At 39.8% G+C, this 25,648-nt stretch overlaps 3 protein-coding genes and 1 pseudogene across 4 annotated transcripts in view; all 4 read right to left on the bottom strand.

Moving 5' to 3' along the window:
• The window catches only part of klhl3 (kelch-like family member 3), a 35,500-nt gene extending 33,734 nt beyond the window's left edge, over window positions 1-1,766 (bottom strand). Inside the window, exon 1 of the mRNA XM_064954349.1 lies at window positions 1,465-1,766. Coding sequence (XP_064810421.1) covers window positions 1,465-1,484 — 20 coding nt within the window. The 5' untranslated portion in view covers window positions 1,485-1,766. The remainder of the gene's footprint in view (window positions 1-1,464) is intronic.
• Window positions 1,767-2,238: 472 nt separating this feature from the next.
• On the bottom strand, window positions 2,239-9,005 carry LOC135526191 (heterogeneous nuclear ribonucleoprotein A0-like; annotated as a pseudogene).
• An 856-nt stretch (window positions 9,006-9,861) lies between these two features.
• On the bottom strand, window positions 9,862-11,501 carry LOC135526192 (heterogeneous nuclear ribonucleoprotein A0-like). The gene has a single exon (XM_064954347.1). The coding sequence runs from the start codon at window positions 11,408-11,410 to the stop codon at window positions 10,511-10,513; it is 900 nt and encodes a 299-aa protein (XP_064810419.1). The 5' UTR covers window positions 11,411-11,501; the 3' UTR covers window positions 9,862-10,510.
• A 1,346-nt stretch (window positions 11,502-12,847) lies between these two features.
• Window positions 12,848-15,804, bottom strand: LOC135526188 (heterogeneous nuclear ribonucleoprotein A0-like). 2 transcript variants are annotated; one of them, XM_064954345.1, is made up of 2 exons: window positions 14,656-15,804; window positions 12,848-13,416 (listed from the first exon to the last, which is right to left on the bottom strand). In XM_064954345.1, the coding sequence occupies exon 1, from the start codon at window positions 15,730-15,732 to the stop codon at window positions 14,803-14,805; it is 930 nt and encodes a 309-aa protein (XP_064810417.1). In that variant the 5' UTR covers window positions 15,733-15,804; the 3' UTR covers window positions 12,848-13,416; window positions 14,656-14,802. The 2 variants fall into 2 exon arrangements, with proteins under 2 accessions (XP_064810417.1, XP_064810418.1); XM_064954346.1 differs by having other exon boundaries at window positions 12,848-13,412.
• Window positions 15,805-25,648: the final 9,844 nt, after the last annotated feature.

Here is a 25,648-nt window from a genome sequence, read left to right as displayed (position 1 = left end):
GACAAGTATATTAGTGTCTAGTTTGAGAAACAGACACCTCAAGTCCTCAACTGGCAGCTTCATTCAATTGTACCCACAAAACACCAGTTTCAACGTCAACAGTGAAGAGGTGACTCCGGGATGCTGGCCATCGAGGCAGAGTTCCTCTGTCTGTGTTCTTTTACCCATCTTAATCTTTTATTTTTATTGGCCAGTCTGAGATATGGCATTTTCTTTGCAACTCTACCTAGAAGGCCAGCATCCCAGAGTAGACCTCTTCACTGTCAATGTTGAGACTGGTGTTTTGCGGGTACTATTTAATCAAGCTGCCAGTTGAGGTAAAGGGTGGCTATTTGAAGAATCTCAAATCTCAAATATATTTTTATTTGTATAACACTTTTTTGGTTACTACATGATCCCGTATGTGTTTATTCATAGTTTGATGTATTCACTATTATTCTACAGTGTAGAAAATAGTAGAAATAAAAAGAAACCCTTGAATGAATAGGTGTTCTAAAACTTTTGGCCTGTTGTGTGTGTGTTTGTATGTATGTGAAACGGCTACCTATGTTTGTACTATGTAGTTGTGTTCCTTTCTTTGTTTCCTGAAATCCACACTTTTCAATAAACGTGAATCAAATACACCCACCGACTGTTTGCTCATTGCTGTAAAATGGCAACTCGCAAATTCCAATTAAATCTCAACAAGGAAACAGTCGGTAGTTGTATTTGTTTAAGGTTTATTGAAAAAGTAGAGATTTCAGCAAACAAAAAGGCTCACAACTACAGAGCACAAGCCTATGTACACGGTAGTCGTTTCATCATTTACATTTTTTTTAAGTATTGACTTTGGGCGAATCGATGTGGTCGGAGCTAGTCATCAGAAACTTCCTTCACCGTGGAGTTAAGTCAACTATCGTCACCCCAGCTTGTACAAAGATAGCATTAACAAAATACAACTAATTTCAAAAGATAATGCTGTGTTCTCACTGCTCAATAACTGAGCAAAATATATTTTAAAGGACAACGTATAGTAACGTATGCTTCAGTACAGTGGCTACAGTTTCTAGGTGGCTAACGCCTGTACTGTGTGCTAACACAGAGAGTACAGTAACGTTACTAGCAGCTGATGTGTTGGTCGTTAGTTACCTAGCTAGCAAGGTAGTAATTTGGCAGTTATTATCTTTAGCTATGACTTGGTTACTAGTACCACGATATAAGTATGTTACCCTTATTGACAAACTAGAAGATAGGTACAGCTGTCCCAGGCTTGTTTTTTGTTCACGCTGTTCGCTTAGCTTGCTAATGTTAGCTAGCTACATCGGCATAAAAATGCGTGCAGTACAGTAGTTAGCTAGCAAGTTACCCAGCTATTCGTGGAAAATGCCAAATCTCTATAAATCAACTGGCAAGTTATATCCGACAACAGCTGTACGGTATTAATCGGAAGACTACACTTACATCATGACTCCTCTGACAACTTACCCCAACGTTGCACAGTCCATGATATCAGATATGCTGCATGAGTTGTACCGGGGTTGGCTACGGGCCCATGCACAAAATGAATCGTTCAAAGTCCAACACAACACTCACTGCATGAGGTGGCTTATCGAATCTACACTTATTCATAAGCTGACAAATAAACCTAGCTAATAAGCAGACATCTTGTCATGGTTACTGCTTATTTCCTTTCTACCCTAAAACTATTAACAAAATGTGTTATTTTCTGACAGAGCAAGAAAGGCTAGAGAATGTGTTTCCCAGTCACTGCTGCTTCATCCTGCCCCATTTTCAATCGACAAAGCTTTGTTCCACCCGAGGAAAATCTTGGTTCTGCTTGCTCCCGCGTTGCTAGGTTACGGCGTGTCAGGACGATGAAGAAGGATCCAATCAAGCAATGGTCGTTGTCGATTGCTAACTAACAAGCCATCAATTAGATATCGTGGTAATATAGTAACATAATTTAGAATATTGATGTATGAGCTAATTACATGTGAGTTAACTATTTTGAATAGCCTAATGTTATCGCCCAAAGTTTTAGCTAGCAAAAATGTGTGCAGGCTTATTTAGGGCTAGAAGTGTGAGGGTCTATGACAGTGAATTTGAAATGTGAGAATGTAGGCCTTATGTGTTTCACTTTTTTTTTGTTAAGTCATCGTTGTTTCAAGGTTGCTTAAAACAGCATGCATCCTACATTACAATAAAATTAGCTCACACACAAAACATAGCTTTACATTTGAAAATAATTAAGAATGTGGCTATAGGTTTAAAACAAAAGATATTTACTGAATCCACAAACAAATATCACAGTACAGAACAAGCAGTATGTGATTCCACAAACTGGAATACAAAACAAGGATACATATCTTAAATGATTCATTGAAAGTTTCAACCTTCCTAACAGGTGGATATTAGGCCAGAGGTCCTTCAAAACACCCACATTTTTCACAGACATTCTTCATCCTGTAATGACAGGACCACTGGAGCTGGATCAGCACAGTCTGGGGTCACACCTGTCAAAATACATTCGAATAGATCACCATTAAAACAATTTCTAAAAGCCATGCAGTATCCAGTTACTATCCACTGGCAATTTAACATTTTAAACCAGATAGTCATTCACCGTTTATCAGCAAAGAAATGCTGCCCTCCTTAGGCTGAAGACAAAAACATACAGAAGTTCCTTGACTGAAAATAAACACTGAATTAATATAATTGTGTAGGTCATAACCAATTACATGTATGTAAATAGAATGCCTCTAATAAGTAAATGAGTACAAAAAGTAAAATCACCATAGCCGTTCCAGTGCCATAAACAGGGTTTCCCTCCTTATAGGAACTTTCCTCATCTTGATCCAATCAATCCCTTGAGATCCTCATCAACCAGCAGGATTTATGAGGAAGAATGTGTCATCTATCCATTCTGTGGAAGAAAATAACATCTTAGAAATTGTCATCCAGACAGGCAAAAATGTGTTTCTCAGTGAAGTGAAATAGGCCCAGGAATATTTCAATGACGCATGTTTGAACAAGGACCATGTGGTTATAATTACTAATCACAACTCGTCATGGAAGGGGGGTAGAATGCAGGACAAGTACCTGTCAAGTGTGTGATGTATTGTGTGTACAACCAATCCTTCAAAAATAAATTGAATCAGTCATTTAACCAAAATGAACCTAAGCTACTATGGAAAATACTTTTAGATGCAAGACTCGGCATAGGGCAAAACTATAGAAGCTGTTAGAACAGGACTAATTGACTTTCCAATGTAAAATGGTTGATAACAAAAGCAGAACACACAGGCAAAACACTGAGTTGGTGAGGGAAGGGATACTTGTGTATGTACGGCAAATAACTGACGCGTCAAACCTTGCAAATAATACGCGGTTCTCTTTGCTTTTTTGGAAAAAGAAAATCTGGACTAATGTGTCAGGAACATAGGAACTCCAAGCTCCTGTCTAAAATGGCTATGGGTTATAATTATCAAACAAAAAGGGTCCAGAATCACATCCAAGCTTGAATTTTTAGGTTGTTGTATTTACACTGTTAAGATAAAAGCTGAAGACACCAATTTCCAGAAAGTACAAATATAATGGATTTACTTATTTATCTGGAATTAGTGATGGACTGTTGAGCAATTGTTCAGATGCATGCATGTTTGACCAACATGTGAAAACCTGACTGTAGTACAGAGCTTAACCCCTCAATGGGACTCCATGTTAAAGATCAAATATTGATGTTATGTAATAATGTCTTGTGTATAAAGTATTGTAACAAACCTGATGTCTTATGGAAGCATATCCTATGGACTTTCAGCTGGAATTCTACAGCTCGGAGTACCATGGAGATTCCCATGACGTAGAGAATACAGTTTAGGTATCTCCAGCCTATTTGTTCACTAAGGGTGTTGGAACAGAGCTCAAGAATTCCTTTTATGAAGAAATAGACATTCTGGAGGTAATACATATATGTTGAGAGATATACAAAATAGTCTATTCATTACTCTACCAAATCTGATTGATTGAATATAAAATAGTTTGCCTTGAATAGCTATCAAAACAAGAGTGGGTAGAAAATAAGAATAAAGAATACATTCAGTAAAATCTAGGAATTAATTTCAAGGTGCTTAAAAGTACAAACCCTGATTACGTTTTCTGTACCACAGCAGGTTACTTACTGTTGTTTCATACCCTAATTTATACCTGATTTAATTCAAAGTACCAAATAAGGTATTTTTTGGACCATTCCTCTTTACAAAACTGTTTCATTTCAGCAATATTCTTGGGATGTCTGGAGTGAACTGCTCTCGAGGTCATGCCACAGCATCTCCAAATCGGGTTGAGGTCAGGACTCTGACTGGGCCACTCCAGAAGGCATATTTTCTTCTGTTGAGGCCATTCTGTTGTTGATTTACTTCTGTGTTTTGGGTCATTGTCCTGTTGCATCACCCAACTTCTGTTGAGCTTTAATTGGTGGACAGAAAGCCTATCATTCTCCTGAAAAATGTCTTGATAAACTTGGGAATTCATCTTTCCGTTGATGATGGCAAGCTGTCCAGGCCCTGAGGCAGCACAGCAGCCGCAAATCATGGTGCTCCCTCCGCCATACTTTACAATTGGGATTAGGTTTTTATGTTGGTGTGCTGTGCCTTTTTTTCTCCATACATAGTGTTGTGTGTTCCTTCCAAACAACTCAACTGTAGTTTCAGCTGTCCACAGAACATTTTGCCAGTAGCGCTGTGGAACATCCAGGTGCACTTTTGCTAAGTTGTTTTTGGACAGCAGTGGCTTCTTCCGTGGTGTCCTCCCATGAACACCATTCTTGTTTAGTCTTTTACGTGTCGTAGAGATGTTAGCATGTTCCAGAGATTTCTGTAAGTCTTTAGCTGACACTATAGGATTCTTCTTAACCTCCTTGAGCATTCTGCACTGTGCTCTTGCAGTCATCTTTGCAGAATGGAACACTCCTAGGGAGAGCAGCAACAGTGCTGAACTTTCTCCATTTATAGACAATTTGTCTTACCATGGACTGATGAACATCCAAGGCTTTTAGAGATACTTTTGTAACCCTTTCTAGCTTTATGCAAGTCAACCATTCTTAATCTTTGGTGTTTTGTTCGAGACATGGTTCACATCAGTCAATGCTTCTTGTGAATAGCAAACTCAAATTTTGTGAGTTTTTCTATAGGGCAAGGCAGCTCTAACCAACATCTCCAATCTCGTCTCATTGATTGGACTCCAGGTTAGCGGACTCCTGACTCCAATTAGCTTTTGGAGACACTATGTGTGTTTATTGTTGTGACTTAGATGGAGATCAGATCCATTTTGATGAGGATACATTTTTTGAAGAAATCCAGGTAATTCCAAAGGGTTCACATACTTTTTCTTGCCTTGTTACTGAATTCCTTTGTGGTTCTACTGTCAAATAGAACAACTGGAACACTTAGATAAAATCTGTTATCAGAATTTGAAGTAGTTGAGAAGTGAGACAATGTTCATGGTAACAACTATAGCATAATAACCATACTAATGATACAATTATTTATTAACATATAAACTAAATGGGAATCACAAATTAAACTAAAACAAATAGCCTACATTTCGGAAACAGCAGCAGTGAACCTAGAATACTTCGAAAGTATGACCTAGTCCTTACAGCCTAAATACTGCATCGAGACTTTCCTTTGAGACCAAACACTATTGGGCAAATTTGATCATATATTTTGGTATAGTGCCGGGGCAAGTAATAATATATTTTATAGCCAATATAACTTCAGTTGCCTATTAACTAATTAGATGCAGGAAATGACTAAAATCAAGTTCACTGCAATTGACTAGTGGCTAGTCAGTCAAACATGGGGTCCCATATTAATAACACGCCAACTTAAATCCAAATATTTAAAACAAAATGCAATTTACTCACAACACATTACCTAAAGAAAAAAAAATGCACTAACAAGCAAAGAGACTTGGCTATTTAACTTAATTTCAATAACATCTGGGCAAAATACAAAACCGCAGTCCTCCACTGCTCAAAACAAAATAGTCCAAAGGAGTAGTCCTATTACTTGTGGACAATGGACATTTAGATCCAAGTTATTTGAAACATTTTGGAGTGAAGACATCTGCCTTCTAGTGCTCTGTAGTTGCTATGGGCATGAAGACCGCTGTCTAGAAATTTACTGGGCATTCTGAAGGTATTCAGACCATGTGACTTTTTCTACCTTTTGTTTTGTTACAGCCTTATTCTAAAATTGATTAAACTGTTTTGTCCCCCCCTCAGTCTACACACACTACCCCATATTGACGAAGCAAAATCGGTTTGACATTTTTGCCACTGTATAAAAAAATACTGAAATATCACATTTACCTAAGTATTCAGACCCTTTACTCAGTACTTTGTTGAAGCACCTTTGGCTGCGATTACAGCCTCAAGTCTTTTGGGGTATGAAGCTTCAAGCTTGGCACACCTGTATTTGGGGAGTTTCTCCCATTCTTCTCTGCAGATCCTCTCAAGCTCGGTCAGGTTGGATGGAGAGCGTCGCTGCACAGCTATTTTCAGGTCCCTTCCAGAGATGTTCGATCAGGTTCAAGTCCGGGCTCTGGCTGGGCAACTCAAGGACATTCAGAGACTTGTCTCGAAGCCACTCTTGCGTTGTCTCGGCTGTGTGATTAGGGTCGTTGACCTGTTGGAAGGTGAACCTTCGCCCCAGTCTGAGGTCCTGAGCTCTCTGGAGTAGGTTTTCATTAAGGATCTCTCTGTACTTTGCTCTGTTCATCTTTCACTTGATCTTGAATAGTAAGGATTGTGCCAAGTTTCCTTCAAACGTGACACTTGGCATTGAGGCCAAAGAGTTCAATATTGGTTTCATCAGACCAGAGAATCTTGTTTCTCATGGTCTGAGTCCTTTAGGCATACTCTAAGCGGGCAGTCATGTGCCTTTTACTGAGGAGTGGCTTCCATCTGGCCAATCTACCATAAAAGCATGATTGGTGGAGTACTGCATAGGTTGTCCTTCTGGAAGGTTCTTCCATCTCCACAGAAGAACTCTGGAGCTCTGTCAGAGTGATCGGGTTCTTGGTCATCTCCCTAACCAAGCTCTTCTCCCTGATTGCTCAGTTTGGCCTGGCGTACAGCTCTAGGAAGATTCTTGATGGTTCCAAACATCTTCCATTTAAGAATGATGGAGGCCTATGTTTTTGGGGACCTTCAATACTGCTGAAATTTGTTGATACCCTTCCCCAGATCGGTGCCTCAACACAATCCTGTCTCAGAGCTCTACGGGCAATTCCTTTGACCTCGTGGCTTAGTTTTTGCTCTGACATGCACTCTCAACTGTGGGACCTTTTATAGACAGGTGTGTGCCTTTCCAAATCATGTCCAATCAATTGAATTTACCACAGGTGGACTCCAATCAAGTTGTAGAAACATCAAGGATTATCAATGATAACAGGATAGACCTGAGATCAATAGCAAAGGGTCTCATAGCAAAGGGCCTGATACTTATGTAAATATGTTGTAAAATTAGCTAAAATTTCTAAAAACCTGTTTTCGCTTTGTCATTATGGCATATTGTAGGTAGATTGATGTAAAAATATATATATTTTATCCATTTTAGAATAGGACTAACGTAACAATGTGGAAAAAGTAAAGGGGTCAGAATACACTGTCGTTATGAAGGTAGAGACATCTGCCTCCAAGAGTATCTGTAGTTAGTTGCTAGATGGCCAAAGTAACTCTAGCTACCTATTTAGGCCAGCTTTAAATAGTGAATACTGTAGTAACTTTCCTGTCTGAAACACTTTTTTACTAGACAGTGGTGTAAAGTACTTAAGTAAAAAATACTTAAAATCACTACAAAAGCAGTTTTGGGGTGTATCTGTACTTTACTATTTATTTAACAACTTTTACTCCACTACATTCCTAAAGAAAATTATGTACTTTTTACTCCTTACATTTTCCCTGACACCCAAAAGTACTTGTTATATTTTGAATGCTTAGCAGGACAGGAAAATGATCTAATTCACACACTTATCAAGAGAAAATCCAAGGTCATCCTTACTGCCTCATCTGACACTCACTAAACACAAATGTTTCATTTGTAAATTATGTCTGAGTGTTGAAGTGTGCCCCTGGCTATCCATAATTATTATTTATTTATTTTATAAATTAAGAAAACACTGTCTGGTTTACTTAATAAGGAATTTGAAATGATTTATACTTTTAATATAAGTATATTTTAGTGATTGCATTTACTTTTGATTAAGTACATTTAAAACCAAATACTTTGACTTTTACTCAAGTAGTATTTTACTCTGTGACTTTCACTTGAGTCATTTTCTTTTAAAGGCATCTTCACTTTTACTCAAGTATGACAATTGGGTACTTTTTCCAGCAGTTACTAGGGGGATGGGGCTGCTTTGAGTGAGATTTGATGCCCCCCCCCCCCACACACTAGTTGCCATAGCCACCAACATATCCATTTTGAGACCTTGCTTCCCTCCCGCCACGGGGTTCCAGCAGCCTGCGTTTCTTGCTTGGTGAGGGCTTTTTCACCTCCACTTTATGGCCATTAATGGTGTGGAACTAAAGAACAACTGCTTAGTCGGCATAATCATTATCTTTGAAAAACAAAACCCTCTTCTTACCAGTTTGATTATTGATAATAACCTCGGCCTTCTCGATAGTGCCGAACTGAAAGTACTCGTTCAGAAGTTCATCCTCTGTAGCTTCTTTAACCACCGATAAATGTTTCTCAATGTTTGCCAGGGTCTCCCGCATCTTCACATGCCACTGTACTTTTCTGTTCAACATTGTTGAAAACCAGGGCATGAGCCCGCACGGACATTGCAGCGTCTGCCTCCACAGCACTAGCAGTTACAAAACCAGACCGCAGTAGTTGCAGGTTCTGAATAACTACGCAATCGGTGAGCTCGCCATACTGTTCAAATGGTTTACAAAGGCCATCGTCAGTGGTGTAATCATTTAGTCCACCAACAAAGAGCTTGCAGAGTTGATTTTACATCTCTGGTATCTTGCTTTGATTATGCTATGTCAACACTGATTTGACGGTGCTTCTCCCGGTGTCTAAAATGGCAGATGTATAGATCACTGAGGGAGACAGATGGTTGGGGTTGATATAATGAGTACAGGTCTCATACTGGCAAGCTATTTTAAATTGTTGGTATATTTGGCCTATTATAGTACAAAATTATCATTGACAGCAAAACGGGTAAATGCTGACATTTTATACATTTCCATAACCACAGACCTAATATTTGTGCACATTGGTAACTTGGAATATTCTAAATTAAAAATCAGGCCTATCATGTAATTTGAAAAGGACAACCTAGAATTATATGTAATGGTACGAGTAGTTTTTTTTTGGCTACCTGTGCAGCAAAAGAAAATGGGTGTTGATCGACTGTAAAGCAGATGTACGTACTGGAGAAAAAAAAAAAAAAAATCACAATACTCACTGCCATTATCAAAACAAACCAGTGTCAGACATGTGTCTATTGACATGGGATATGTTGTTATCTGCAAAATCCTTGTCCCACTAAAAAAATAAAATCTGATTATAAACCAAGAATCCCCTTCATTGAAAATGTGATTAAAAAAAAGCTTACAATATTAGCAAGAAAGCTTTTTGGTATAACACAGGAAATGATAGAGGGCCTAAAATAAAAATGCATGCCTGTTGGCCACTTCGCAGTCCCAGATTAGTCCATTCCTGAACAAGAAAGTAACCAGTGATAGTATGTCAGTAGGGTATGCAACTACCTCATGATAGAACTGTGATCCTGAATGATCTGAAGGTTTAACTTGATTCTCTTTTGAAACAAGAGGTCAGAATGGTTAAAATTGACAATAAGCGCAGATTGCTTTCAAACATTAAAAACTTTAATACAGCCAAGAGTTAGGCTCAATAGCCAACTAATATTTAAGTAACATTCCACAAAACTGCATTGCTTTGCAAGGTATTGAACAGCACATCTTGGATGGAGAAAAGCATTTGGAGGTAACCATTAAAAAAAGTATAATAATACAATAACCATAAGTACTTAATACTTTGACATTAAATATTATGATCTTAAAAACACAAGCATACACTAAGACTGCTTTCAAATCCATTAATACCCCTGAGTTTCATGTTGCTAAAGCAATATGTCTTGTTATTAACCTGGCTGGTACTAATGACATACAGTATCATACCAAAGTCTTGGAAGCAGCGACGTTAACTACAATTAAATAAATAAAAAATATTGAAAAGGAATCACTACACTACATTGACAAGTCAGAAAGTTGAATTGGTAATGTGTCCATTATGTCTTTAGTAGCGCCGCCTAGGGACAATGGTGTAGTCCGGGTGGAGGGGGAGGGTACATCAGGGTGGGCGAGGGGCACGAGTAATTTAAGAAAATAGTAGCAACAAAGAAATGGGCAACTCTGACCCGTGTGTAAATGCAGGTCATTGAATCAGAAAATCAGAACATTTCAAATTATTGGGTCAAATGTGGCCAACGGTGTCTAATAACTACCATATCCACCCCTGCCATAACCACTGGCGCCTCCACGGGAGTACGGTGCTGCGCTCCTGCCAGAATAATTACCACCTTTCATTGCACCATAGCCGGAGGACTGCTGTCCGTAATCTTCGCCAAAGTCATTATAACCGTTCCCACCATAACTGATCCCCATTTGATCTCCATAACCTCCTCCGTATCCCCCTTGGTTACCGTAACCACCTCCATTGCCGTAGCCGCCACCGTAGCCGCCATCATTTCCTCCATAATTACCGCCATAGTTGCCGTAGCCGCCACCCCTTCCGCCGTCGTAGCCATTTTGAGACCCTCTCATTCCTCGCCCGCCTCTTCCCCGACCACCGGCTGACTGCATCTCTTGCTTGGTGAGGGCCTTCTTCACCTCCACTTTGTGCCCATTGATTGTGTGGAACTTCAGCACCACTGCTTTGTCGGCAGAGTCATTATCTTCAAAATAGACAAAGCCAAATCCTCTTTTTTTGAGAGTCTGTTTGTCACTGATTACTTCGGCCTTCTCAATTGCCCCGAATTGAGAGAAATAATCATGCAAATGGTCGTCTTCTATGTCGTCTTTCAACCCACCGATAAATATTTTTTTAACTTTGGCGAGTGCCTCTGGCCTACCGGCATCTTCCCGTGCAACGGCCCTTTTTAACTCCACGTTGGTACCATCGACGACATGTGGCCTGGCGGCCATGGCTGCATCGGCCTCCTCCCCGCTTGAGTAGGTTACAAAGCCGAAGCACCGGGACCTTTGTAGCTGCTGGTTCTGGACCACTACGCAGTCAGTTAACTGGCCGTACTGCTCGAAATGTTGCCGAAGTCCATCGTCTGTAGTCTCGACGTTCAATCCACCGACAAACAGCTTACAAAGTTGGTTCGTCATGATTACTAGCCGAGTTGTTATGGAGCAAATACAATTTACCCTGACAAAATCGTATCCCTCTTTGAATACAGCGACCGCTGACGCAATGACGTCTGACGTAGGATTGGTAAAATTAATCACCAGTCCTGATTGGTTATTCCATTCAAATAGCAGTTTTTCTAATTTGTCAATTGACTTGTTTGATGAATCAAAAAGACAATGCCTATTCCAAGCACATTTCTTAAAAATATATTTTAAATTCGTCTAGTTAGCTGGCTATGTTCTTGATCCTGCTTTGTAGTATACCCCAACACTTCATTCCAGTGTCCAGGCATTGCACATTCAATTGTCATAAAGTGGGCACTCCTGAATGTTGTGCAACACACAGATTTCTATATGCAATCTTGCCATACAACCTTGGCATGGACACATCATTCCAGCTATTTATTTTTTTACATTGTAGAATAATAAAAACATCCAAACTGAAATGACACATGGAATCATGTAACCAGTGTTTAAAAAAAAAATCTAAATACATTTTAGATTCTAAGAAACCAACCTTTGCCTTTACAGCTTTGCACATTTGGCATTCTCAATCGGTGTCACCTGGAATGCATTTCAAGTAACAGGTGGAATTTATTTCCTTAATGCATTTGAGCCAATCAGTTGTGTTGTGACATGGTAGGGGTGGTATACAGAAAATAGCCATAGGACAAAGTGTGTTACGGTAAGCAAAGAAAATATAAAAACTTAACACTGATGAAACTGGCTGAGGACCGCCACGGGAAAGACTGAGTTACCTCTGCTGTGGAGGATTACGTTCAGTTACCAGCTTCAAATTGCAGCCAAAATAAAGTTGAGTTCAGACAAGCCTACCTGGTCCAATTGCTGCAAAGGAAAAAAGGAATACCAATAAGAGATTTGCTTGAAAGAGAAATGGACATTAGACCAGTGGAAACCTGTCCTTTGGTCTGAGTCAAAAAAAAATTCCAACTGCTGTACACATGTGGTTTCCGCCATGAAGGTGGTGTGATAGCTTTCCTGGGCATTTTAGAATTCAATTGCTTAAATTGTTTTTCCACAGGACAATGACCCAACACACCTCCAGACTGTTTAAGGGCCATTTGACCAAGGAGAACGACTGAGTGGTGCATCAGATCACCTGACCTCAAACCAATTGAGTTGGTTTGGGATGAATTGGACTGCAGAGTGAAGGAAGAGCAGTCAAGTGCTCAGCATATGTTCAAACTTCAAAATTTAAATTGAGTTATTGTACACTTAATATGACATATTTCATAGTTTGTCAATGCCATTATTCTACAATACAGACAGTCAAATTAAATGCTTGAATGAGTATGTCGCAAACTTGCCTGGTACTGTACATTAGAGAATCAGAACCTGCCCCATTAATGTCATAACCGCATTAGGGCTGAGAATTGTCAGGAACTAGACAATAGGTACTGTGAATAGGTACTCATTTTATTGCAAACATTGTCAGCTGCAAAGAAATACATGGAAATAAATGCCCAAAACAAATTGGCTACTTTCTCTAAAATATGGAGAAGCTAACTTGAAATAACAAGTTAAGTAACTAATTGTTATTTGCAAACATTTGAGTAAAGAGTGCAAGCCCTAGGCAATAACTCCCATTCAACACAATGTTCTTCAAACCAGTTGTACATTTCCCAATTTAAAACAATGTTGTTGTTTTTTAACATTAAATTGTAGGAAGTGATGAATACATAGCATGGCAAGGCCAACAAAGCAGTGTCCATTTTTCCATAGTACATGATCTAACATTCACGCCCAGTCTTCCTACAAAGGGTAAGAAAACCAAAGTCAATTACACCAACCACATAGATTGACTTGACACAAGTAGATAGCTGCTGGCCACTGCAACCCGGGTTTATATGGGCACAAGGTCCTGGTATTCCAAATCACCTGCGGCAGTGGGACAGCTTTAGCTGTGCCCCCCACCACCAGTCTTGATGTAGCGAAGTCGTTGCCAGATTGGTTTCCATGGCTACCTGGCAGAGAGGGGAAGAGTAAAGAATGAGAGACTGCAGTTATACCTCCTGTCATGGCATGGTTTGCCAAACCTGCCAGTTTATAGATTCATTAATGTAGAATGCGCACTTAATCGCCTCAGCCTAATTTTAGATTTAGGACCGAATGCGTGCAGTAAACACTTAAACTAAGATGCATAGGGCAAAATAAGAGCGACTATGGATAAATGCAAGAACTATAAATAGGTGACATAAATAGGTACATTTCAGTACCATATCTGAATACTTGACCAACACAGGAAAGACAGGTTGATTTACATACCTAGTTTGCTGGATGTGATCCTAAAGAGATATTTCAGAATCCTATGACAATCGACCCCAGGTATTGCACAGGGTTCCTGTATAAAGTCAAACTGATACTGCTATTTTGGCGGACTTGGATAACAGTATGAACACCTAAATGTAGGAATCAAAGAAAATGAGCCCCCAGGTCCACAATATTCAAACGCCTGGTAACATGGAACAATGTTATTGCAAACCTACAACGCCTTCATGCATTGGCCATGGGCAAACTGCGATCCTTCACCCAGGAAGTGTAATGGAAGAAATGCCATGAAGCTACAAAAGGTCAAATATATCACATAATATAACCAATATCAGAAGTGGACTTAGTAAAGGCATCCTAGTAAAATGAATAAAAAAATAGCTAAATTTGTTTAACTTTTTATTTAAAATGAACATACATACGCATACCAATGCTTAACAATTGTAGTTTGATGTTCAGACAGATTATACAATATACATGAGATTTATGTAAATTAAAGGAACGCTGTGTGTAGGGAAATTACTGACGTACTTCGTTAATTTACAAAACATTTTGGCAACAAAATTAAACGTTTAAACTGGATCCGGCCCACCAAATACGCGTACCCAACAACCTATAGGCTAGTGGACAGAATACACATTAGTCAGCTAATAAATCCAATTATATAGCACATGCGTCCCAATCCTCTGTAGACTAGATCCATGGGAATTTCCTTACTACTTGCTAAAATGTAGATAAGAAAGTATAGTATCAAAACAAAATGTAAAACTAACCTAAACACGAATGTACGCATACGTAAAATAGAAAGCAGGTCAACTAACGACAGCTACACGCCCTCATCTTGGAACATAAATGATAAATGAATTTAGCAATCGAACGTGTCCTATAGCAAGAGCTGGACGTGCAAATCAGGTTCTGGGAAGTGATCTTCCTACCTGTTTGGTTTCGAGGTCTTCTTAAATGATTTGGTTTCAGTGTCCGCATTTTGCCAAATGCCCGTGGACTGAATTTTGAGTACGGCTTGATGATCAGACGGGTATGTGTGGAGATGTATTTTCAAATAGTCTGTCGTAGCCACCGGTTTAGTAGCCGCCATACGCCCCTCTGCTGTAGCCACCTGCACCGCCTCGGGGGGCGTAGGGAGCAGGGCTCCTACCAGCGTAGTTGGTGCCGCCTTTCATGGGCCCATAACCGGAGGACTGCTGGCTGTACCCACTGCCAAAGTCACTGTAGCCATTGCCGCCACCATAACCTCCCATCTGGTCGCCGTAACCACCTCCGTAGCTTGCGCCTCCCCCATAGGCCCCGCCGTAGCCTCCACTTCCGTAGCCACCGCCATAGCCACCAGCACTGCCCCCGTAGCCCCCACCGAAACCACCCCCGTAGCTGTCGTAACCACCTCTGCCGCCTCCGAAGCCATTTTGTCCTCCTCTCATGCCTCTTCCTCCCCTTCCGCCACGGCCTGTAGCTTGCATCTCCTGCTTTGTGAGGGCTTTCTTCACCTCCACCTTGTGCCCATTGATGTTGTGGAACTTAAGTACCACTGCCTTATCGGCCGAATCGTTATCTGTGAAGTGAACAAAACCAAAACCTCTTTTCTTTCCGGTTTCCTTCTCCGCGATAACTTCGGCCTTCTCGATCTCGCCGAACTGGGAAAAATACTCATTCAGATGTTCATCTTCGATGTCGTCTTTAAGTCCCCCGATGAATATTTTCTTGACCTTGGCGAGTGCCTCGGGTTTACCGGCATCTTCACGAGCGACCGCTCTTTTCAACTCCACGTTGGTGCCATCAACGACATGTGGCCTTGCCGCCATTGCTGCATCTGCCTCCTCAGCGCTCGAGTAGGTTACAAAGCCAAAACAGCGGGACCTCTGTAGCTGCTTATTCACAACTACAACGCAGTCGGTCAGTTGACCGTACTGCTCAAAATGCTTGCGGAGCCCATCATCGTCGGTATCTACGTTCAATCCACCAACAAAAAGTTTGCAAAGTTGAGAGGAGTTATCCATTTTCGACAGGAACGACCGCGTTGCTCGACAGAAACAAAAAAAAACAGCACAGGCAATGCTTAGAGGTGGAGTCAAAAAATAGAATCCAGGCCTTATTTATACCGACGTTATAGTGACGTCATACTACAGCAACACCGTTACGCCCCCTTACATTGGGTTTGTTCAGGAGGGTCAGTATGTAGTAAACGCTGCGCAGAGATTAAGTGATCTGTAGATTACGTCAACCGCCAAAGTGCAAGCGCCAAAGTAATTCATATGCATGACAGATTAGCGTATTTCCCGCAGCCCCTTTTCTCCAGTTGACCCTCGTGAATAAACAGATGATCTTTTGTTCTTGTGTGGGTTGGAAAGTCGTTTTGAAAATTAAGTGTATATTTATGTTTTAGTTAGTATCCTTTTTTTATGTGTGACTAACTTCGTTCACTTTATTGTGATTTTGCGAATTTATACCCACCATTCAATTGAATCAAATCACGTTTTATTTGTCACATTCGCCAAATACAGCAGATGTAGACCTTACAGTGAAATGCTTACTTACAAGCCCTTAATAACCAACAATGATTTAAGAAAAAAATAAGTGTTAAGTAAAAAATAGATACTTTTATTTTCATTTTTTTTAAACGTAAGAAATAATTAAACAGCAGCAGTAAAATAACAAGCAAGGCTATATACAGGGGGTACCGGTACAGAGTCAATGTGCGGGGTCACCGGTTAGTCGATGTAATTGAGGTAATATGTGCATGTAGGTAGAGGTAAAGTGGCTATGCATAGATTATAAACAAAGAGTAGCAGCAGCGTAAAACAGGGGCCTGGGTAGCCCTTTGATTTGCTGTCCAGCCACCCTATTCATGACTCTTTTGGTCCTAGACTTGGTGCTCCGGTACCACTTGCCGTGCGGTAGCAGAGAGAACAGTCTATGACTAGGGTGGCTGGAGTCTTTGACAATTTTTAGGGCCATTCCCCTCCATGTGTCTATCCCTTAAATTGCCTGTATTAATTGCATCATAAAATGATACCCCAAGCCAGTTTCCAACAAGCTGAATGGTAGGGTTGGTTGTTCAGCAACAAAACTGATGCGTGCACATCTATGGGGCAAAACAGACAGGGTTAGCTTACATTGTTGACAATGTAAACTATATTTTGTCTCCAATGTTTATTGAAAACAGAAATACATGTGCACAATGAGCACGTTTTGTCTCTCAAATCCATCAGTAATGTTGTTGGTTAGCTAGCTAGTGATTTTTTGCCATATTAGCATAGACGACATCAGTCAAAACATCTACAAAATCTAAAACTGCAATGATGCTGTTCCTGATGTAAATTGGAAAGACTGATGTATTTGCACAACAACAGAGGTATCGTCTGTGATTAGCGCCTCAGACAATGGCATGGTATCACCCTATGCTGCTGCTCATTTGTGTTTGAATGGGGGAGGACCCCACTCTCTGGAGATGTGAAAATGTCTTTACCCGGGCAATCAAGACTTGTAGTGCCAACAGTGTTCAAACTATTATTTTCACTGATCACAGGTAAGTAGCCTTCATCATGTACATTGTCGTCTTGAGGTTTATTGAATGTCCCTGCTGGTCCCATATTCCTGAAAGAAACAGGCCACTGGCAAACAATTGTGGCAAGTCTTTGGCCAATTTGGCCAATTCAAGTGCAAATTAGTTTTGTGGCAAATAAATTGCAGAAACTTATGAACACCTGGCAAAAATTCTGCAAAACTTGTGGCAGACATTGTACTGTTTGCTGAAAATTTGCTGCAGACTCATTATGAATATGCAAATTACATCAGGTTTTTGTTTACTTTGTAAACTTGCTTCTCACAAAGTACACTAAACTAAATGTACTAAATATGTACTAAATGTACTAAATAAACTAAACAGCATGTATTAAATCTCTTAACATATACAAATAAATCCAATACCATTTCAAATTAAAAGAGCAAAGACTGAATATTTCCGAGCTAAATTGTTTATTTAATATTTTTATGTATGCTGAACACTAATATAAACACAACATGTAAAGTGTTGCTCCCATGTTTCATGACCTGAAATAAAATATCCCAGACATTTTATATACACAGGAAAAAGCTTATTTATCTCAAATGTTGTGAGCAAATGTGTTTCATCCCTGTTAGTGAGCATTTCTCTTTTGCCAAGACAATCCATCTACCTGACAGGTGTGGCATATCAAGAAGCTGCTTAAACAGCACGATCATTACACAGGTGCACCTTGTGCTGGGGACAATAAAAGGCCACTCTAAAATGTGCAGTTTTGACACACAACACAATGCCACAGATGTCTCAAGTTTTGAGGGAGGAATGTCAACCAGAGTTGTTGCAGGAATGTCCACAAGAGCTGTTGCCAGATAATTTAATGTGATTTTCTATACCATGAAGCCGCCTCCAACTTCATTTTTGAGAATTTGGGAGTATGTCCAACCAGCCTCACAACCACAGACCATGTGTATGGCAACGTGTGGGCGAGCGGTTTGCTGATGTTAACGTTGTGAACCGGGTGCCCCATGGTGGCGGTGGGCTATGGCATGGACAGGCATAATCTAGGGACAATGAGCACAATTGCATTTTATCAATGGCAATTTGAATGCACAGAGATACCGTGATGAGATCCTTAGGCCCATTGTCGTGTCATTCATCCGCCACCATCACCTCATGTTTCAGCATGATATTGCATGGCCCCATGTCGCAATGATCTGTACACAATTCCTGGATGCTGAAAATATCCCAGTATTTCCATGGCCTGCATACTCACCAGACATGTCACCTATTGAGCATGTGTGGGATGCTCTGGGTCAACATGTATGACATGTCCAGCAACTTCGCACAGCCATTGAAGAGGAATGGGACAATATTCCACAGGCCACAATCAACAGCCTGATCAACTATGCGAAAGAGATGTGTCGGGCTGCATGAAGCAAATGGTGATCAAACCAGATACTGACTGCCTTTATTTAAAGGTATCTGTGACCAACAGATGCATATCTGTAGGGCTTAATTTATTTATTTGAATTGACTGATTTGCTTTTATGAACTGTAACTCAGTAAAATATTTGAAATTGTTGTATGTTGAGTTTATATTTTAGTTCAGTGCAGCTACAACATTTATAGTGCCTTCGGAAAGTATTCACACCCTTTGACTTTTTCCACATTTTGTTGTGTTTACAGCCTGAACTAAACATTTATTAAATTTAGATTATTATTATTTTTTTGTCACTGGCCTACACACAATACCCCATAATATCAAAGTGGAATTATGTTTCTAAACATTTTTACAAATTAATTAAAAAGAAAAAGCTGAAATGTCTTGGGTCAATAAGTATTCAACCCCTTTGTTATGGCAAGCCTAAATAAGTTCAGGAGTAAAAATGTGCTCATAAGGGAATTTCACCCTGTGAGAATCTGGGCTTGTTTTCATCATGTCTGAGGCATTTCTAGGACAGTGACATGTGTTTTACACATAATTGCCCAAGAGGAAGTTTCATGGACTCATTCTGTGTGCAATAATAGTGTTTAGCATGATTTTTGAATGACCATCTTGTACCGCACACATACAATTATCTGTAAGGACCCTCAGTCGGGCAGTGGATTTTAATCACAGATTTATCCACAAAGACCAGGGAGGTTTTCTAATGCCTCTCAAAGAAGGCAACCTACAGTACAGGTGGATCTGTAAAAATAACAGATATTGAATACCCCTTTGACCATGGTGAAGTTATTAATTACACTTTGGATGGTGTATAAATACACCCAGTCCCTACAAAGATAACTCAGTTACCGGAGAGGAAGGAAACTGCTCAGGGATTTCACCATGAGGCCAATGGTGACTTTAAAAGAGTTTACTGGCTGTGATAGCAGAAAACTGAGGATGGACCAACAACATTGTAGTTACTCCACAATACTAACCTAATTGACAGAGTGAAAATAAGAAAGCCTGTTCAGAAAACAAATATTCCAAAACGTGCGTCCTGTTTGCAAAAAGGCACTAAAGTAATACTTCAAAGAATGTGGCAAAGCAATTCACTTTTGGTCCTGAAGACAAAGTGTTATGTTTGGGGAAAATCCAATACTGTGAAGGCAGATGCTGGGAGACGAGAAGCAAGTACAGGGAGTGCAGATTTATAGATAAATGGACATATAACAAAATAAGAACAGCGTCTGGACAGCGGGAACAAAACAAGGGTGAGTGGGAGCAGGCGTGACAAATACAGCACATTATTGAGTACCACTCTCCACATTTTCAAGCATAGTGGTGGCTGCAGCATGTTATGGATATGCTTGGAATTTGTTCAGGACTGGGGTGTTTTTCAAGATAAAAAAGAAAAGGAATGGAGCTAAGCACAGGCAAAATCCTAGAGGAAAACCTGGTTCAGTTTGTTTTCCACCAGACACTAGGAGATGAGTTCACCTTTCAGCAAGACAATAACCTAAAACACAAGGCCAAATCTACACTGGAGTTGCTTACCAAGAAGACAGTGAATGTTTCTGAGTGGCTGAGATACAGTTTTGACTTAAATCTACTTGAAAATCTATGGTAAGACCTGAAAATGGTTGTCTAGAAATGATCAACAATCAATTTCACAGAGCTTGAAGAATTTTCAAAAGAAAAATAGGCAAATGTTGTACAATCCAGATGTGGAAAGCTCTTAAAGATTTTCAGAGAAAGACTCACAGCTGTATTCACTGCCAGAGGTTCTGACTGTAAATTAGATATTTATGTTTTGATTTTCAATAAATTAGCACCATTTTCAAAAAATATGTTTTCACTTGGTCATTATGGGGTATTGTGTGTAGATGGGTGAGAAAAACAATTATTTAATCCATTTTGAATTTAGGCTTTAACACAATAAAATGTAGAACGGTCATGAAAACTTTCTGAATGCACTGTACATGAGAGAAATGTAAACACTATAGGGATGTTGACCGTAGGATGTTTAAACGTGCAACTACAAAGTGATAACTGAGCAATGAGCTTTCAACCAATGAATGACCAATGAATGTTTAAAAGAGAATGAACAACATTTAAATAATTAAAACAACAAAAACAAAATCAAACCCAGTTCAGAACTATTGCCTTTTTGAGTAAACTTTGGAAGTCGTCCAAAGCTTGTTGAGTACATGCACTGGAACAATCAGAAAACACAACATTAGGAAACTGAAACAATTGCAGAAAACATGTTCTATTTTGGCATCTTGAAAGGTAGACTCAGCGGCTAAGGGGCGGGTTTGGCTTTGGAAAAACGGGGTCAGCTGTCACAAAGTTGCCTTGATGTTGCTATACTTCTCACTGAAATTGGCATTCTATATATTTTTCAGCAAGGAAACAATGTTTCTGCCTTTTGTAAATGCTATATCAACACAAAAATGTAAATAGCATAAACTGGGACTTACATGCTGACCAGACCGGACACGTCGCATGCGCGAGCGTCGCAAAATAAATGTAGAAATCTATGTTATTCAATTATTGCACCCACACTGCTCGCGTGCGCCAATGGGTGTCTGTGATGCCAAGTCCTGCCTCTCCCATCTCCTCATTGGTTTATAGAAGCAGGTACCCACGTGTCATCTCCTCATTGGTTATACCCACGTTGGTGATTGAAAGACGAAATGTTTTGCCGGTTGTCGTGGTAAAATTGTAGATGCCAATCACTATAGAAGTTCAAAGATGAAAAAGCCTGGATGGAGGAGAGATGACTAGAAACGATATGGTTGGCCGTTTCATGTGTGGATTAATTGTCGAAGAAGAGGACCTTCGCATTTCAGGTAATATAACAACTCAATGTTTATATCCCAGGACAAATTAGCTAGCAAGTGCAAGCTAACTAGCTAAATTGCCATACATGTTTAATGCTTTTTGACCTGTCCCCAAATTAATGTAATGGGTTCAGAGTTAGTTTTGATATTTTAACCTGCGTGTAGTGATCGCGTTTGGTGTAGGGGGACAAAATACATTTATGCACGATAGTGCACACACGCTGCCGTTATTAGGCCTACTAAATCTACCTTTAAATATGTGGCCTACTGTTCCATCACCCACCTTGAAATCTGAGCATTTACATTTACATTTAAGTCATTTAGCAGACGCTCTTATCCAGCAGAGGCAGTCAGCATTTTGAAGCTATTTTATTTTGTATTATTTTTTTTAAAACTTTTTACCCCATTTTCTCCCTAATTTCGTGATATCCAATTGGTAGTTCCAGTTTTGTCCCAGCTTTCTTACGGACTCGGGAGAGGCAAAGGTCGAAAGCCATGCGTCCTCCGAAACACGACCCTGCCAAGCCGCACTGCTTCTTGACACACTGGGACAAGGACATCCCAGTCGGCCAAACCCTCTCCTAACCCGGACTACGATGGGCCAATTGTGCGCCATGTGCCCATTGCTGTGCTAATAATATGAATAAATAATAGTTTATCAACATTTTAAGTTCAACATTCTGATCTGATGCATCAGCCTCAATGCTTGTTATGTTGTTTTTTTTGTACAGTGGTTGTATGAATTTGGGATCTATTGTCCCACAACTGTCCCAGAGACTGTTTTGAATATGTCTTTCTTGCAGAGAACGACAAGCCACACTTTTTTTTTTACATACTGGCGCAGCCACATCTTACATTCTTTGGGGAGAACCCTGTAATAATAAGCCTTCATGGTGAGATTCATTATTTTGGAGTAATTACAGTACATTTGCAAAGACTGAATCCAGTTGACCATGCAATACAGGGTAAACATTGGTTTTGGTCTTATATGTGAGGTTTGTGTGCTACTTTTACTTTTAAATGTTTCTTTTATATGAAATGTTTTAGTGTTTAGTCCTGTAGTCACTATAGTCTGAGCTTTAGTGGATTGCATGAACTTGGAAGGTTGGACATGGTTTCAGTTTGAGGTGACAGACTGAATATTCAGGTGCATTTCCACCACAAAAGGGGATGTTCCACCACAGCAGGGGATGTAATCACTAGACATGTTTCACAAAGGTTAGGTCACACCCAGAGATGCACGTGAAAGTGTCTGGTGATCAACGCATTAGCACCAAATCAATACCATTGTTTAGCATGTCGGGTTGGCTCAATGACTGTATGTTGGTTACAACAGCAATCCTAAATCCTAGAATAAAAATACAATATGTTTTAAAAGACAGTGTTCAATGTAAATATTGTAATTGTATCCATATTTGAACAAGTCAAACAATTCCATATCGCCAGCAATGCGTTGTCAAGAAAATTACACATTGACACACCTGGGAGAACAGAATATATTGAACCTTGCAGAATTGATAAGGTATTGGGTCTGTATAACAGAATGTGGGAGGAGGGGAAGCTACCCGGGCAGCTGGAAGGAGGCAATTGTGGTGGCAATCTGGAAGCCAGGCAAAGACCCAACAAGGCCAACAACCTATCGGCCAAAAGCCATAGCATCCCATTTATGTAAGATTAAGGAACATATCATTATGGAGAGATTAATTTACTTCCTGGAGAGCACAGGGGTAGTATCATCACATCAGAGTGGGTTTCAGGAAGAGGAGGGGAACTGTGGAGTCAGTGCTCTGTGTCGAAGCAGAGGTCAGGAAGGCCAAAAGAACAAGGAGGTCTTTTTTTGATATGGAGAAGGCGTACAATAAGGACTTCCTGTTTGGAAGGTCTATCCAGATGAGGGGTGGGGAAATCTCTATCAGGCAGCTACTTGGTGGATAATGGTACACTGCAAGGAAGGGTGATCAGTTCTCTTTTGTTCTGAATCATGATCAATGATGTGTACGGCTGGATATTAGGAGGTCTTTATTTGCAGATGATGGGGCCTTATGGAACAGGGGAAGAAATGTACCTTACACAAATCAAATCAAATTTTATTGGTCACATACACGTGTAACAGATGTTATTGCAGGTGTAGCCAAATGCTTGTGTTTCTAGCTCCAACAGTGCAGTAATATCTAGCAAGTAATATCTAACAATTCACAACAATACACACAAATCTAAATTAAAGGAATGGAATTAAGAATATATAAATATTTGGACGAGCAATGTCGGAGTGGCATTGACTAAAATACAGTAGAATAGAATACAGTATATAGATATGAGATGAGTAAAATATGTAAACATTATTAAAGTGACTAGTGTTCAATTATTAAAGTGGCCAGTTGTGAAGGTACAGGAATAAATGATGAGGTGGAGTGGTGGTCATTAAAGTGGGATTCAGGTTCGTTGTAGAGAATACGTAGAAAGTGTTCTTTACCAGGAGCAAGGTGGAAAGTGAGATACGCCTGAGATTGAATAGGAGAAATTTGAAGAGGGTGGGGTCCTTCAGCTTCCTTGGGTTGTACTTTGATTCTAAGCTGGGCAGAGCACATTGAGAGAGTGGTGGGAAAATGTTAAAAAGTTAGTGTTAACGGAAAACTCTAGAACAGTGGTCACCAACCTTTTCTGAGTCAAGATCACTTTCTGAGTCAAAATGCAAGCCGAGATCTACCACTCTGATTTTTTTTAACATGACTTAAAAGAAAGTAAGCCTATGCAACATTAACCAATTAAAAACAGTACTGTAGCGATGAGGTTTGTGCAGTAAGATATTGGCCCAACACATTATCACCGCATATTGGCTTTGCTTGAATTGCCCTGCCAATGCATTGTTGTTCAGGCCATTTCAAGATATATATATATTTCCAAATTTGAGGTAGGCTGTATGAACACACCGGTAATAGATCCGTTATTGTATTACTTGTGAGGCACAGCTGAGTGTTGAAATAATTTGCTTTTTTATTTTTTATTTTACTGGGCTGATGGTGCCTGTATCTGATGGTCAGTCTCAGTGGAAGCAGAGAGGAGCAGCCTGAGGGTCTGCCTCTCAACAGCCCTCTGTTCTCCGTTTCCTCCACTAACACTGACCAAAAAGGGACACAGCTTTCCAACTGATGGCGAAACTCGAGTCGCACCGCATTATTTCTGCCTCATGCCAAATTCATGTTGTTACTCCTATGAACAGAGAAATTGTAATAAAAATTGTAATCCTCGATATTAAAGAATAATAAGAATAATAATAAAAACAACACAAGCCTAAAGATACACTTTCCTTCTCATTCATTACTGCTGCTGTGCTTGCAGCGTTGAATGGATAGCAAGCCTTTATGGCTTATAAAAGTGTTGAATACAAAAGGTTGACCGTGCTGAGTAAGAACTTAAACATGAACTCACTCATACAAACTCTGCCAGGAATGCAGAGTTTGTACCTTCAGACACATGAAATGGTACAAAATGTCAACCTCCATTCACGCAGGGCAGCTGAATCTGGTGTTCCTACCTCCAACAGCATGAGACAAAAAATAAATAAAAAGGAACACAAGGCTTTATCATTGTTTTTTTGCAGAAAGGTTTGCTGACCGACTAGGAATGCCATGGAGATTGACCAGTTGATCGTGATCGACCGGTTGGTGACCACTGTTCTAGAAAGTTGAGTGAAGTTCAATCTCTTATTCTTTAAAGTTTTATGGAAAAGTACACCTATTGGTGTATTGCCACCACCTACTGTAACGGGTTATTGAAACAAAACAAAAATAATATATTCCATTGCGGGAAGGGGAATAATACCAAATACAAAAATACATGAAAAACATCCCACTCCTTCAGTCACATTCAAATCACATCCTTACACCGGCTCAGGTACCTATGAGGTGCCTATGATGCTTCTGCAGAACATTTCCTGAATACCAAAAAACAATTCAAAGAAAAACAAACCAGAATATTTTTGTTGTTGTTGAGAGACCATCCTCTTAGAAATGCAAGAGAAAGTTCATATTGTAACTTCAAAAACAGTTTTTGTAAGAGGACACAGTCTTGGACATCCGTGTTTCTGCGGGCCATGACAAAGTTTCTCACCTGCTAAAATCAGTTTCCTATTAAATATA

Source organism: Oncorhynchus masou, chromosome 32 (assembly GCF_036934945.1).
Source record: "Oncorhynchus masou masou isolate Uvic2021 chromosome 32, UVic_Omas_1.1, whole genome shotgun sequence".
NCBI classification, from domain to species: Eukaryota; Metazoa; Chordata; class Actinopteri; order Salmoniformes; family Salmonidae; genus Oncorhynchus; species Oncorhynchus masou.
The sequence above is the reverse complement of the archived record's forward strand: the minus strand, read 5'-3'. Positions and strand labels throughout refer to the sequence as shown.